Source organism: Megascapheus bottae, chromosome 11 (genome assembly GCF_031878675.1).
Source record: "Megascapheus bottae isolate mThoBot1 chromosome 11, mThoBot2.hap1, whole genome shotgun sequence".
NCBI classification, from domain to species: domain Eukaryota; kingdom Metazoa; phylum Chordata; class Mammalia; order Rodentia; family Geomyidae; genus Megascapheus; species Megascapheus bottae.
Window position 1 is genome coordinate 38,881,457 of NC_143519.1, and position 14,917 is coordinate 38,896,373.

The following is a 14,917-nucleotide window of genomic DNA, read 5'->3' on the forward strand; positions in this document are numbered from 1 at the left end:
GTGAATAAATCATTGCTCTTGTTAGCATGAAATAGTTATGCTTTTGACATATATATTTTAATCTGAAGAATAAAGGAAAAAAGATTTATTAAACCACTGTTGGGACTATTGACAGAAACTCAAAATGTCTGTTCCCAGAAAGGGGCCATTACTTGATTTTCATCACTTGCCTAGGAGGACACATAGCTGATGGCAACCTCTTTCTACATCTAAATGTCAGGATCTGGTCTTTAGTCAGCCTCTCTCCAGTTTGTCTCCTCAGGATGCTTGTTCTCAGGACTCTGTACAGCAATTGATGGCCAGATTGTTGGCTTATTACTTGCTTTTACAATGGTGTGTGATTGCCTTAGTGAGGGGACTTTTCTTTTTCTTTGTGTGAATTTTTGTTTTCCTGTTCTTTGTCATCTCTGAAGCACTCTCCTTCCACATGGACCGCAGGAGGAAAGGAGCCACAAATGCACCCCTGAGGCAGTCCTCAGCAGCCCTCAGTTGTGGGGGCACTCGGCACCACTGTTCCCCTGCTGACGCAGTCGTAGTCAGGTGAGCCTGATGTTTGCACCATGGCAGTCAGTCACTTTGGCTTTCTTCCCATGTCAAACTTTTGAGGTTTCCCAAAAGAAAGGCTGTGTATTAGTAGATGGCTTTTGATGGAAACTGGAGTTAGGATTATACCAAAGCCTTTATAGAAACAACCTAAGTTTTACCTTTCCCCACTCCCCCCCATTTTAAGCCTTGATGGCTGTATTTATAGAGAAAAGCCTTCTCATTGTCATTAGAAAGTGCTTGGATGATAGGTATGTGAAATATCCAAACCTAGTTTAAATCAAACCCTTTTTTCTGTGATGGGCAATAGATGAGAGGTAGGCATTGAGGCACATACTTAAGGCAGTAGGATTGTGAATGAGGCCAGCCTGATTGACATTGTGAGGCCTTGTCTCAGAAAAACTGAGAACCCTTGTGGATTACTAGTTTGTGTTAACATTCCCATGCAATAGCACTTAAAAACATTCTATTTAAGCCTGGCATGGTAGCTCATGCCTGTAATTCTAGCTACACAGGAGGCTAAGATCTGAGGATCAAGGTTCAAAGCCAGCCCAGGCACTAAAGACCATGAGACTCTTACCTCCAGTTAACCACTAGAAAACTGAAAGTGGCATTGTGAGTGAAGGTTAGGGCGGTAGCCTTGAGCTGAAGAGCTTAGCACCCAGGCCCAGAGTTCAAGCCCCACTGACAAAAACAAAAACATTCTACTTGAGCTAGGGGCATGACTCAAGTAGCACAGTACTTAGATAGCAAGTGTAAAAACAATCAACTTTAACCAACCATTCTGTTTATTGAGGAAAGCTATTAACAGGACATCCTTAGTGAGAAGTAAATTGTTTTCTGAATGTAGTGATTTCTGTAAAACTATACCTAGAACTTACCAAATTTTCTATTTAAGTGAAATTTGGTAAGTTTTTGTAGTTGTAGTAGTTTTTTGGTGTCAGTACTGGGGCTTGAACTCGGCATTAGCACTGTCCCGTAACTTTTCACTAAGGGTGGGCTAGTATTTTACCACTTGACCTATGTTACTTTGAGTTTTTTGTTAATTAGAATTTCACAGACTTTTCTGCTCTGACTAGCTTCAAACTGTGATTCTCATATCTCAGCCTCCCGAATAGCCAGGATTAAAATTGTGAACCATTGACACCCAGCTGGACTTTGATTTTTTTTTTTAGAATCATTTAATTGTAAACTTAAGTGCTATTCTTTTCCATCATAATAGTCTAAATTTTTGGTGGCACTGGGATTTGAATTCAGGGCTTTGCCTGAATTCAAACATTCTACCGCTTGAACTACACTTTCAGCTCTTCTTCTGCATTAGTTTTTTTTTTCTTTCTTCAAATAGTATTTCACTCTTGTCTAAATCCAGCTTCAGATTGTGATCCTACTATCTCTCTGCCTTCCTTATAGCTGAGATCAGAGGCATGTGCCTAGGTGTTTTTTTTTTTTTATTGTTGTTGTTTGTTTGTTTAAAAAATAAAAGGTCAGGGATCTTGTTGAATTTTTGGCCCATGCTGGCCTCAAGTAGATCTTTCCATCTCTGCCTCTCATATAGCTGGGTCTAAAATTTTATTTGGGAATTGTTAGATGATAAGTACATCTTTTATTATTACGAAGTCCCATTTAAGTAAAGTTTTTCCCCTAAATTTATAGTGATTTTAACTCAGTAGCACAGATTTTATAATGAGAGTTAACTACCTCAAATTCAAAAAATGATTTAATTGGTAGAAAGCATTTTTTGAAGAAAAAAAGTTGTAAGAAGTCATTTTTCTTTTTCTTTTCTTTCTTTCTTTTTTTTTTGGGGGGGTGGGAAATGGGGCTTGGGAGTTGTCCCTTAGCTTGTCAACTCTAGGCTACCACCCTACCCCTGAAGCCACAGCCCTACTTTCTGTGTTCTAGCGATTAATTGGAGATAAGAGACTTTAGTGCTGGAGCTGGTTTTGAACTGTGATCCTCAGATCTCAGTCTCTTGAGTAGCTAGGATTGCAGGCGTGAGCCACTTTTCTGGTAAGAAGTCATTCTTTTAGAACCAGTGGTTAGAACACAGCAGAAAACTTAGTAATGTAACACCATGTTAGATAATTATTACTGCTAAAAACTTGCTCTGAAGAGTTTGCAATTGGCATTTGATGATAGAAAGAACTAAAATCAAACTACAGCAGCTTTTTATGCCCCTTGTAAACTAATCTATTCAGTCCTGGGGCTTGAATTCTAGGATTGGACCCTGTCCTTGGGCTTTCTCAAGGCTAGTACTTTACTACTTGACCATAGCACCATTTCCGACTTTCTGTGTAGGGGTACTGAGGAATCTAACCCAAGGGTTTGTGCATGCTAGGCAAGCACTCTAACAATCGGCTAACTAATCCTTTTGTAATAAATGTATCTATACTAAAAGTAAAGACTTTTGGGGCCAGGAGTTTGGTCTAGTGGTACAGTGCTTGCCTAGCATGCACAAAGACCCAGGTTTGATTCCTGGGTACTATGTGCATAGAAAAAAGCCAGAATTGGTGTTGTGGCTCAAGTGGTAGAGTGCTAGTCTTGAGAAAAGCCCAAGAGCAATGCTCAGGCCCTGAGTTCAAGCCCCAGGACTGCGAAAAAAAATTCTATTTGTATTAAACATGTCATACATACATATATATAGATATATATTAATTGTAAAAGTATTTACTTTTTTTTGGGGGGGGGCCAGTATCATGAAACCATGTTTCAAAAAAGATGATGCCGCAGGCATGGTGGCCAACACCTGTAATCCTAGGTACTCAGGAGGCTGAGATCTGAGGATCTCAGTTCAAAGCCAGCCCAGGCACTAAAGATCATGACATTCTTATCTCCAGTTAACCACTAGAAAACTGGAAGTGGCACTAAGGCTCAAGGGTTAGGGCAATAGCCTTGAGCTGAATAGCTCAGGGACAGCACCCAGGCCCAGAGTCCAAGCCCCACAACCAACCACCTCCCCCACCCCCAAAAAAATTCCAAAATACTGATTTTAAACTTGTGTCAGAGACACAGTGTAATCATAAATTGCTTTTTTTGAGTGGCAGCTCCTTAAAGATAATACAAATATTTAAAAAATAAAAGCAACAAAATACTTTTTTTGTGGCCAGTTCTAGGGCTTGAACTCAGGGACTGGGCAATGTCCTTGAGCTTTCTCAAGGCTAGCAGTCTACCACTTGACTGCACCACACCACTTCTGGCATTTTCTGTGTATTAATGGTACCAATAATTCAAACCCAGGGCTTCATTCATGCTAGGCAAGCACTCTACCACTCGGCCACATTCCTGGCCCCCAAATAACATTTTATATGACCTTATCTTTGAATAATTTTGAGTTTTCCTTCTTTTACATGATTGGCATCTCATTTAATTGAATCTCATTTAATACATGTATTCATCTCATTAATACATGTATTTCTAATTGATTGGTTCTAACATTTCCGACAGATTAAAATGTGTAACATATTAGTAGTTGTCAAATTGATGTTTTATAATTACAGATTCTGTAGGAAATAAATCAAGTTATTCCCCTAGTTGGTCTAGTTATTTTAATGTCTTGAGTTTTTGTTGCTTTTCTGTTTGTCGTCTTATCTAGAAACTTGAGAGATTATGGACAGGAGAATCTGAGCCAAAAGAGAGGGCCTAACACAGAATTTTAAAGATAATCACATTCTGAAGCTATGAGTGGCTTTTTTTTTTTTGGTGGGTCATGGGGCTTAAACTCAGCCTGGGCCCTGTCCTTGAGCTCTTCAGCTCAAGGCTACCACCCTTCCCTTGAGCCAAGCCCTATTCCGTTTTTCTAGGGGTTAATTAGCGATAAGAGTCTCAGGTCCTTTTGTGCCGGGCTGGCTTTGAACCTTGATCCTCAGATCTCAACCTCCTGAGTAACTAGGATTACAGGTGTGAGCCACCTTGCCCCTGTTGAATGGCTTTTCTTAATTCTTTGCTCATTTGCCTTAATTTGATTCAAGACTGATTTTGGGAGTATCACCAGTCTTCCAGTTCCCCACCTCATCCCTGCGAAAGAGACAGACACAGAGAAAGAACAGTTGTTTAAGATCATTTAGTTGTTTATGTCGTATGCTACAATACACTCATTTCTTCCAAAGCAAAAATATTAATAACCTGTAGCTACAGTATCATACATTTCCTGTTTTAATCTAGCTATACTCTTTGTACTATCATTATTAGTTTATTATACAGTAAGTAACCACCAGGTTTGCCTGTGGCCAAGTGGTTCTTAGACATAGTGCTTTCACAGGAAAACTGGGAAAGCTTTTGGCATATTGGGATAAACTGGTCGCCCTGTTAATGGAAGACATTAACTGGAGAGAGGCAGCCTATGGGCTGTTGCTGATAAAGAGGTGGCTGAGGTGATTCTGCAAATTCTTCGTAGACTTTAACTTAAAATCTATGTTTACAAATGCTTTTAGAAACATCTCTAAAAAAAAAAGAAACATCTCTTTAAATTGGTTGTCTGCCTTTTTGCACATTTCTTAGTCTCTTAGATGTTTTCATCACATATGTGTTCCATGACTTTTTAACATTGCCATTTTCCCTTGATCAATTATTAAATGGTACTAAATAGAACTTGCTTTATATTAAGGAAAACCAACAATTTAATGAAATAATGTAATACTATAATATAAAAAACAAAGTTAATATTATTAATGATTTATGAGTGAGGAAAATGCAGTTTTCAAATACAGTATCATTAAGGCATCTTTTTCAGTAATAAATATGAATTAATATGAAATGTTTATTTTTTGTTCTTGTCTACACTGTACTTTGATTGTTCTATTAAAGTCTCAAGTAGCTAACTTCTGTATGTATAGCATGTTTCAAATGACTAAGATAACTAAAATTATCAAGTGATTATGGACAGTCAGTTACTGTGTCTTCTATACATTCGGGGAAAAAGAAAGAATCAGAAGTAGAAATGTATATTGAGGAGAACATAGAATTATAAAACTGTGTGGGTTTCCTTTTTCCATGGAACCAATTATTTTAGGGGGTGATGGATTCTGAAAATTGAATGAATGCTTTGAGCTTTCTGCTTAGGAAGAGGTTTTTATTGTTTTTTATGTAGACCAGGTTAAAGAAAGTATGGGTTAATGAACTTCATTGAATAAGAGAAAACTATGATGTTCTCCCTTTGTATAGCAGTTTACTGTTGAGAATGAAGTTAAAAGTATGTTCTCATTTGATCCTTTAAACACCTTAAGAATCTGGCTGAGGGGAGTTTGGCCTGGTAGAGTGCTTGCCTAACATGCACGAAGACCCAGGTTCAGTTCCTCAGTATCACATACATAGAAAAAGCCATAAGTAGTGCTATGGCTCAAGTGGTAGATCTCTGGCCTTGAGAAAGTCCAAGGACAGTGCTCAGGCCCTGAGTTCAAGCCCAAGGACTGGCAAAAAAAATCTGGCTGATTTCAGCCAGACACTAGTAGTTCACATCTGTAATCTCAGCTACAGTAGCTAGGTGGCCGAGACTTGAAGATCATCGGTTGAAGCCAATCAGGGCAGTCAGTAAGGTTCTTACCTCCATTTAATTACCAAAAAGAGAGAAGTGGAGCTGTGACTCAAGTGGTAGAATACTAGCCTTGAAAAATGCTTAGGGGCAGCTATCAGGTCCTGAGTCAAGCCCCAGGTTCAACAAAAATTAAAAAGGAAAGAAAGAAACTGACTGATTTTTAAATTCCTAACTTCACTTAAATAATTAAGGCTCTGAGAAATTAAAAGGCTGTTCACATTCACATGCCTGATGAAAACTGTCCATTGAGTTGGCAGATATGTACTTACGAAATATCTGCTGTATGTTAGGCCTTGTGTGAGGAAGGTGGGTGGGCGTGACAGGCTGCCCTCAAGAGCCAGTGAAGGAGATTTATGAACATTTTGTGAGAATCTACATGTAGTCTACATTCAGAGTTTTACTCATTTTTCCCTAGATAAATACAGAGAAGAAATATTTTATTAAAACTGAAATAACAATGTGTAACCTGATCATTTAATTTTCAGCATAGAAGTTGACTGTCATCACAAAGCGTGATTTATAGGGAACAGGGATGGATTATGGAAAAGGTGCTTCAAGTTGAATGCAGAGATGTCCTGTATTGTGTTAAAGTAGAAGAGAACAACTAAATGGAATTGTAACTTTAAATTGTTCTGAAGCTTTTTATGATGTTCTTTCAAAAGTTAGGCAGTATTGACATAAATGTAAGAGATAATTTTGTGGTTTTGTTTTTAAGCATTTTTTTGAGATAACCGATGATCAATTTGACTTCCATACATACTGCATAAGAAAAATGACCCTTCGTGCCTATGTTGACCTCTTGAGGTTAGAAGATACTCTCAGAAGACATGTCTTTTATTTCAAGGCTGCTAGATCTGCGATTGAAATATACTTGAAATTATATGATAACCCCTTAACCAGTGAAAGCAAGCAACAAGAAATAAATTCAGGTAATGGAAAAGATTTGTAAAGTGCACCAAATTTCAGAATGCTATTAATTATATAAAAACAATCAAACTGGGTGTGGTGGCTCATGTCTGTAATCTTAGCTACTCAGGAGGTTGAGATCTGAGCATCATGGTTCAAAGCCAGCCCAGGCACTAAAGTCTATGAGACTCTTATCTCTAATCAACGACCAGATAACTGGAAGTGGCGCTGTGGCTCAAGAGGTAGGGCAGTACCCTTGAGCTGAAGAGCTCAGGAATAGCACGTAGGCCCAGAGTTCAAGTCCCACGACCAAAGGAAAAAAAATATATATAATCAAGTGTTAACAGAAATAGAATTACATATTGTATATAGGTATCAAATTATGTTACTGTCCCCATACGTGTGTGTGTGTGTGTGTGTGTACCAGTCCTAGGCTTGAACTCAGGGCCTGAGCACTGTCCTTGGACTTTCTCAAATTGAGAGCTCTACCACTTGAGCCTCAGCACTACTTCCTGCTTTTTGCTATGTATGTGGTACCAAGGAATCAAACCTGGGTCTGCATGCATGCTAGGCAAGCACTCTACTAATAGGCCAAACTCCTGGCCCCCATAAATTTTTTAAATAATTAAATGGCAATAAAAATAATGGGCATGGGGGCCGGGAGTTTGGCCTAGTGGTTAAAGTGCTTGCCTAACATGCATGAAGACCCAGGTTCGATTCCTTGGTACCACATACATAGAAAAAAGCCGGAAGTGGTGCTGAGGCTCAAGTGGTAGAGCTCTAGCCTTGAGAAAGTCCAAGGACAGTGCTCAGGCCCTGAGCTCAAGCCCAGGACTGGCAAAAAAAAAAAAAATGGCATTATCAAAAGGATTCAAAGATAATAATATAACTTTAAAAAATCAGGGGATGGTCTGATGTAGCATACAACTCTTAATTCCAGCTACTTCAGGGGTGAAGATGGGCAGGATTAAGATTTTAAGCCAGCATGCGCAAAAAGTTAGTGTGAGACCCGGTGTCAGCATCATTAACAAGCAGAGTATGGTGAGACATTCTTGTAATCCCAGCTATATAGGAGGCATAGATAGGAATGAAGCTCTGGGGAAAAAAAAATGTGAGAACATGTCTAAAATGTTACTAACAAAGCAAGAAAGAACTGGAGATATGGCTCAACTAGTAGTTTATCTTCCTAGTAAGCATCTGACCTGGAGTTCAAACTTTAGTACCCCCTTCCCCTCCTTGATGAGTCTTAATCACTCTAAGGGAATGGGTTTCTTTCTCTTTATTTTATTCACTGTTTTGAGACACATTCTCATTGTGTAGCCTCAGGCTAGTCTTGAGCACTTTCTGCTTTAGCCTCTGAGGTTATAGGTGTACATCCCCATAACTGGATCAGTAAGATCAATGTAGGAAAAATAGAAATAGCCATAGGCTGGTTTTGTTTTGGTTTGTTTCTTTATAACTGAAAATAGCTTTAAGCTTCTTAAGGGAATTCTTAAAATGGTACAATATCTACTTTATTGAAAATAAGAATGCTAGTTGGTGATATCAGCCCTCTGAGACTTAACAGGATAGAGTGACTTGCATGGAATTACTTACATTCTATAGAAGGTAGAATTGCTCTAGGCTTGAACTCAGGACCTGGGTACTGTCCCTGAGCCTCTTTGTGTTCAAGGCTAGTGCTCTATTATTTGAGCTACCACATTCTTCTGGCTTTTTCTGAGTAGTTTATTGGAGATAAGAGTCTTAGTCAGGCAAGATGGCTCACACTTGTAATTCTAGCTACTCAGGAGTCTGAGATTTGAGGATCAAGGTTCAAAGCCAGCCTGAGCACTGAAGACGTGAGACTCTTACCTTCAGTTATTCACTAGAAAACTGGAAGTGGCACTATGGCTCAAGGAGTAGAGCAGTAGTCTTGAGCTGAAGAGCTCAGGGACAATGCCCAGGCCCGGAGTCCAAGCTCCACGACTAACAAAAAAAAAAAGTCTTATGAACTTTTCAACTAGGCTGCTTTGAACCACAATCCTCAGATCTCAGCCTCCGGAGTAGCTAGGATTACAAACATGAGCTTACCTGGCTTGGATGCCTTTTGTGGGTCAGGTTTTTTGTTTTTGGGTTTTTTTTTTTTTTTTTTTGTGCCAGTCCTGGGCTTGAGCTCAAGGCTTGAGCACTGTCCTTGGATTTTTTCAAGGCTAGAGCTCTACCACTTGAGCCTCAGCACCACTTTCAGCTTTTTTCTATGTATGTGGTACTGAGGAATTGAACCCGGGCCTTAGTGCATGCTAGGCAAGCACTCTACCACTAGGCCAAACTCCCGGCTCAGTGTGAATCAGGTTTTGTGCTAGTTTTAGGAACACAGTTTCTAAAATCTTTGCTATAGATGGCATACACACACACACACACACACACACACACACGCACATACACATACACACACATACACACACACACACTTATATGTGTAGAGTGTAAACATTGATCAGTAATATTTCTTCATCTGAATATTTGTAGAAAACTTGTCAGCAAAAGAATTGAAGAAGATACTTAGCAAGCAGAGAAGAACTCAGAAAAAGGCTAAATTAAAAGAAGAAAGAAAACATGTGGAAAGGGAACATCAACAAAAAAATCAAAAGAAAAGAGATGATGAACAAGAAATGGCCAGTGGTCTTAAAGAAGAGTTTATACCTGAAAAATTAGAAAGGGTGAGATGAATGTACTAATATTGTTATTTGGTAACATTTATTCTCTTTGGTTATTTTCTGGCCACGAATACAACTTTCTTAAATACATAAATCAGAAGCCATTTGCAGATTTTTTTTTTTTTTTGCCAGTCCTGGGCTTGGTCTCAGGGCCTGAGCACTGTCCTTGGACTTTTCTCAAGGCTAGCACTCTACCACTTGAGCCTCAGCACCACTTCTGGCTTTTTGCTATGTATGTGGTACCAAGGAATTGAACCCGGGTCTTTGTGTATGCTAAACAAGCATTCTACCTCTAGGCCAAACTCCTGGTCCCCATTGCAGTATTTTTTTTTTGTCAGTCGTGGGACTTGAACCATTTGCAATATTTTAAGCTCATTATGATAGCCATCAGTTATTATTGAGTGACAATATGCAAATTTTTTTACTGTGAGGTATTCATAGGATTCTTATGGCTCAGAGTAATGCTCTATAAAAGTATGTCCTCTTCCTCAGAGCCTATAAATGTGTGACCTGAAAAGGCAAAGGAAGTTGTGATTTGCCTGGCTTTATCCACATTGTCCAATGTGATCAGATGGAGGTACAGAAACAGAGGAAAGCAGAAGAGATCTGGGTGATGTGATTCAAGAAGTAAGCCTGTTGGTACCTTTCAAGATATGAGAGAAGGCATGAGCCAAGGGATGTAGGCAGCTTTCAGAAATAGTAAAAGTAATAGAAATATTTTTCTCCTAGAGCCCCCCCAAAGGAAATCCAATCCTGTTGACCCCTTGATTTTTAGCCTAATAAAGCAGACAGATGGGGCACTTAAAATCTATAGCACTGCAAAAGAAGAAGTTTGTTTCCCCAAACCTCCACCTCTCCCTAAATTTGTTTTAAGACACGTAGATTTTTGTTATTTTGTTACAGAAACAATACAGATGTCTTATGAAATAAGATTTTTTTTTGTGTGTGTGATGATATTGGGGCTTGAAGTCAGGGTTAGAGCCCTCTCCCTTAGCTTTTTTCTTTTTTTGTCCATGTCAGGCTTGAACTCTGGGCCTGGGTGCTGTCCTTGTGCTTTTCAGCTCAAGGCTACCCCTCTACTACTTGAGCCACAGTGCCACTTCCAGTTTTCTGATGGTTGATTAGAGATAAGAGTCTCACTGACTTTTTGTGCCTGGTCTGGCTTTGAATCCTAGCTACTAAACCTCCTGAGTAGCTAGGATTACAGATGTGAGCCACTGATGCTGGCTCCCTTAGCTTTTTCACTCATGGCTAGAGCCCTGCTATTGAGCCATTTTTAGCTGATTATTGGAGATGAGAGTTTGAGACTTTCTATGTGGGTTGGCTTTTAACTGTGATCCTCAGTTCTCAGCCTCCTGAGTAGCGAGGACTGCTGGTGAGAGTCACTAATGCCTGGCAAGTATGGAATTGCTGACTTCATATGTTTTACTAGAGATAATGATTTAGCTGCACAGACACTGTATGCCAGCACCTGTGGTTCATGCTTGTCATCTAAGCTACGCAGGAGATTGAGATCTGGGGATTGTGGTTCAAAGCCAGTCTGGAAGGATAAAAATGAGACTCTATTTCTGTAGTTAACCAGCAAAAGTAGAGATGTGGTTCAGCAGTAAATCATTAGGCTTAAGTGAAAAAAACTGAGGGACAGTTCCTAGGCCACTGAGTTAAAGCCTTGACTACCAGCACGAAAAATACGAAGGGAAACTACCTAAACCACATAGATACATGTTAAGATTTTTAGAAGGAGATTGTGTTTATATTTTTAAATATAAAAGCTTTTATGCCTTTCTGCTTCAAATAGGTAGAAAATCCATTAGAAGAAGCCCTCAAGTTCCTTATTCCTCTTAAAAACCTTGTTGCTGATAACATTGACACTCATCTTCTGGCATTTGAAATATATTTTAGAAAAGGTAATAAAAGTTTGAATTAGTCTTTAAAATATAGTATTGTGGTATGGGGGAGGTTGAACATATGCTAGGGCAAGTATTTTGCAACTGAGCTACATCCCCAGCCTTGAGTGTTTTTTTTTGTTTGTTTTTGTTTTTTTTGTTAGTCCTGGGGCTTGAACTCAGGGCCTGAGCACTGTCCTTGGACTTTCTCAAGGCTAAAGCTCTCTCACTTGAACTACAGCATCGCTTCCGGCTTTTCTATGTATGAGGCACCAAGGAATCGAACCCTGATCTTCATGCATGCTATGCAAGCACTCTACCACTAGGCCAAACTCCTGGCCCCTTGTTTGTTTTTAAATTTTATTATAGTTATTATAGAGGTGTGATGTATTGAGGGGGGTCACATTTACATAAGTTAGGTAAAGTACATTTCTTTCTAGACAATATTACCTCTTCCCTTGCTTGCTCCCAGTTGTTCCCTCCCATTCCCATTCACAAGTTATATAGTTCAATTCTTTCGTATAGTTCATTTTAAACAGTGTCCAGTGAGTAACACTGCTACATTTGTTCACCTTTGAGTTTAGTTTTTAATCCTTAATTATAGTTGATAACTATATTCAATTTAATCTTGATCAGTGAGAGCTTTTTAATCTAAGAATTTTATTTCAGCAGTCCATAAAAGGCTACTAATCCCCTTTAAATATTATAAATAAATCTAGTATAAGAACAGTTTGACCAGTCAGATTAACTATTTACCAAAGTAGTTTTTCATGAATTTTCAAACTTTTTTTCAGAAAGCAAAACTGGCTTTGATAATGCAAGTCAGCTTTACATTTTGCTTAAAAATGTTATAGTAAAGATTATATTTTCTTACTGTATTTAAGTGATGTTAGAAGTGAAGCAAATAAAGTACACATACTGATGCTGTAATTCTTTTACTTTTTTCTCACATAGGAAAATTTTTATTAATGTTACAATCTATCAAACGAGCTTTTGCCATCAACAGTAATAATCCATGGTTACATGAATGCTTAATTAAGTTTTCTAAATCTGGTAAGTATAAAAAAGACAATGTTTATGAAAATACAATATGAGGAACAAATATGAACTTTTTAAAAGAAATTAAAGAAACATAACAAAAGATAATGGTTATAGTGTTTAACTGAAAATACTAAAGTAAATTAAACATATTATTTAAAGAGGAATTAGTGCATTCTTTAAGCAAATGTGTACTTCTATTACAAAGGAGTGCTAGTACTTATACTGGGCATATAGAGAGCTTCATACTGAATACAAAGGTTTGTCAGTTGATTTTTCTTTTTTTCAAAAGATAGTTGAAAAACAAAAATGTCTGAATGTTTTTGGTTTTGTAGCATCCAGTCATAGTAACCTTCCTGACGTTGTGAGCAAAGTTCTGTCCCAAGAAATGGGGAAAATACTTGTCAACAGGGACTTGGAGAATTTTAATGAGGATTTTCTCAAGCGTAACAGTACCTCTCTTCAACATTTGCTTTCAGGTTCGTGTTTAGCTGTGATGGTTAACATGTTTTGGTTTTTGTTTGTTTCTACCACTTGAGCCACAACACCACTTCTGGCTTTTTTTTTTTTTCTATGTATGTAGTACTGAGGAATTAAACTCGGGTCTTTGTATGTGCTAGACAGGCATTCTGCCACTAGGCCAAACTTCTGACCCCTGGTTAAAATGTTTATAGAAACATTTATGTTAGAATATGGTGAGACACATTGGAAAAATATTCAGCCTCACTAATTATAAGAGAAAAAAAGGAATACAATACCATTTATTTCTTTCAAATGAGCAGAAATTTTGTTCTTGAGTGGATGTGATGGTCAAGTACATGTCCTCCATTGTTCTCAGTGGGAAATAGCCCAGCCACTTAGGAAAGCAGCTTGTCATTTTTCTCAAAAGCAACAAATTATCTTCTGATTTTGCAGTCATAGTTTTGTAATAATTTTAAAGATTAATCTAGCAGCAAGCATGGTACAGTACATTTGTGATCTGAGCATTTGGGAGGCTCAAATAGGAGGTTCAAGAATTTGAAGCCTGCTGGGGTTACATATTTATATTCTTTCCTGAAAAAGCAAAGCAAAAAATAAAAAAGAAAGAAAGATTTGACAGCTAACCTCTTTAAATACAAGAATAACTATTTAGATGCTATGTGTAAAGAAGAGACAAATTTATATTCAATAATAGAAGAAGCCTTGATAAATTGATGAAATACACTACTAGTATTTAATGACTTTTTTTTTTTTTTTTGCCTGTCCTGGGGCTTGGACTCAGGGCCTGAGCACTGTCCTTGGAATGTTCCTCAAGAACAGTACTCTGCCACTTGAACCACAGCATCACTTCCAGCTTTTCTATGTGTATGGTATCAAGGAATCAAACCCGGGTCTTCATGCATGCTAGCAAGCACTCTACTACTTAGGCAAAACTCCAGGCCCCAGTACTAGAAAGTGATATGGCATTTGTAGTAACAGTACCAAATAATTTTGTAGCACATATGGGATATATTGAACATATATTTTCAACTGTTTAAAAAATTTTGTTTGAATTTCAGGTGCCAAAATGATGTACTTTCTGGATAAATCAAGGCAAGAGAAAGCACTTACTGTAGCCACTAGATTGGATGAGACTGTAAAAGATAAAAATGTAAAGGTAAGATTTTTTTACACACTGATTTATGAATACTGAGCAAGCTCATAAAGCATGAGTTTCTACAATATAATTCTTTTTGGTTGTTTTAAAAATTATTATAAAGATGATATACAGAGGGGTTATGGTTCCATAAATCAGGTAATGAGTACTTTTCTTTTTGAACAGTGTTACCCTCTTCCCTCCTCCCCTAGTTTTCCCCCCAACTCCCTCCCCCACAAGTTGTATAGTTCATTTTCAACATAGTATCTAGTGAGGACCACTTCTGCATTTGTTCACCCTTTTTTTCCCTCCATTCCTGTGCGCCACCCCCCCCCCCCCGCCCCCTCCAAAATAAAATCAGATAAACTTACAAGACAGAAGGTACAGAAAACAAAAACAGCAACAAAGGAGAAAAACAATTCCTTTTGTTTCCATTTCTTGAAGTTAATTTCGACATATCTTTTTTTTTTTCTTTTTTAGTGGGTTATGGGGTTTGAACTCGGCCTGGGTGCTGGCTCTGAGCTCTTCAGCTCAAGGCTACCACCCTACTCTTAAGCCAAACCCCACTTCTGTTTTCTAGAGGTTAATTGGAGATAAGAGTCTCAGGTCCTTTTGTACCCAGGCTGACTCTGAACATTGATCCTCAGATCTTATTCTCCTGAGTAGCTAGGATTACAGGCGTGAGCAACTGGGCACAGCTCTATAT

The 14,917-nt window shown here is 38.3% G+C and overlaps 1 protein-coding gene across 1 annotated transcript in view; it reads left to right on the forward strand.

Annotated features, from left to right (window-relative positions):
* Positions 1-14,917, forward strand: part of Naa16 (N-alpha-acetyltransferase 16, NatA auxiliary subunit) — a 56,972-nt gene that overhangs the window by 36,604 nt on the left and 5,451 nt on the right. Inside the window, exons 14-19 of the mRNA XM_090342077.1 lie at positions 6,786-6,999; positions 9,485-9,675; positions 11,471-11,579; positions 12,513-12,611; positions 12,932-13,075; positions 14,135-14,232. Coding sequence (XP_090198203.1) covers positions 6,786-6,999; positions 9,485-9,675; positions 11,471-11,579; positions 12,513-12,611; positions 12,932-13,075; positions 14,135-14,232 — 855 coding nt within the window. The remainder of the gene's footprint in view (positions 1-6,785; positions 7,000-9,484; positions 9,676-11,470; positions 11,580-12,512; positions 12,612-12,931; positions 13,076-14,134; positions 14,233-14,917) is intronic.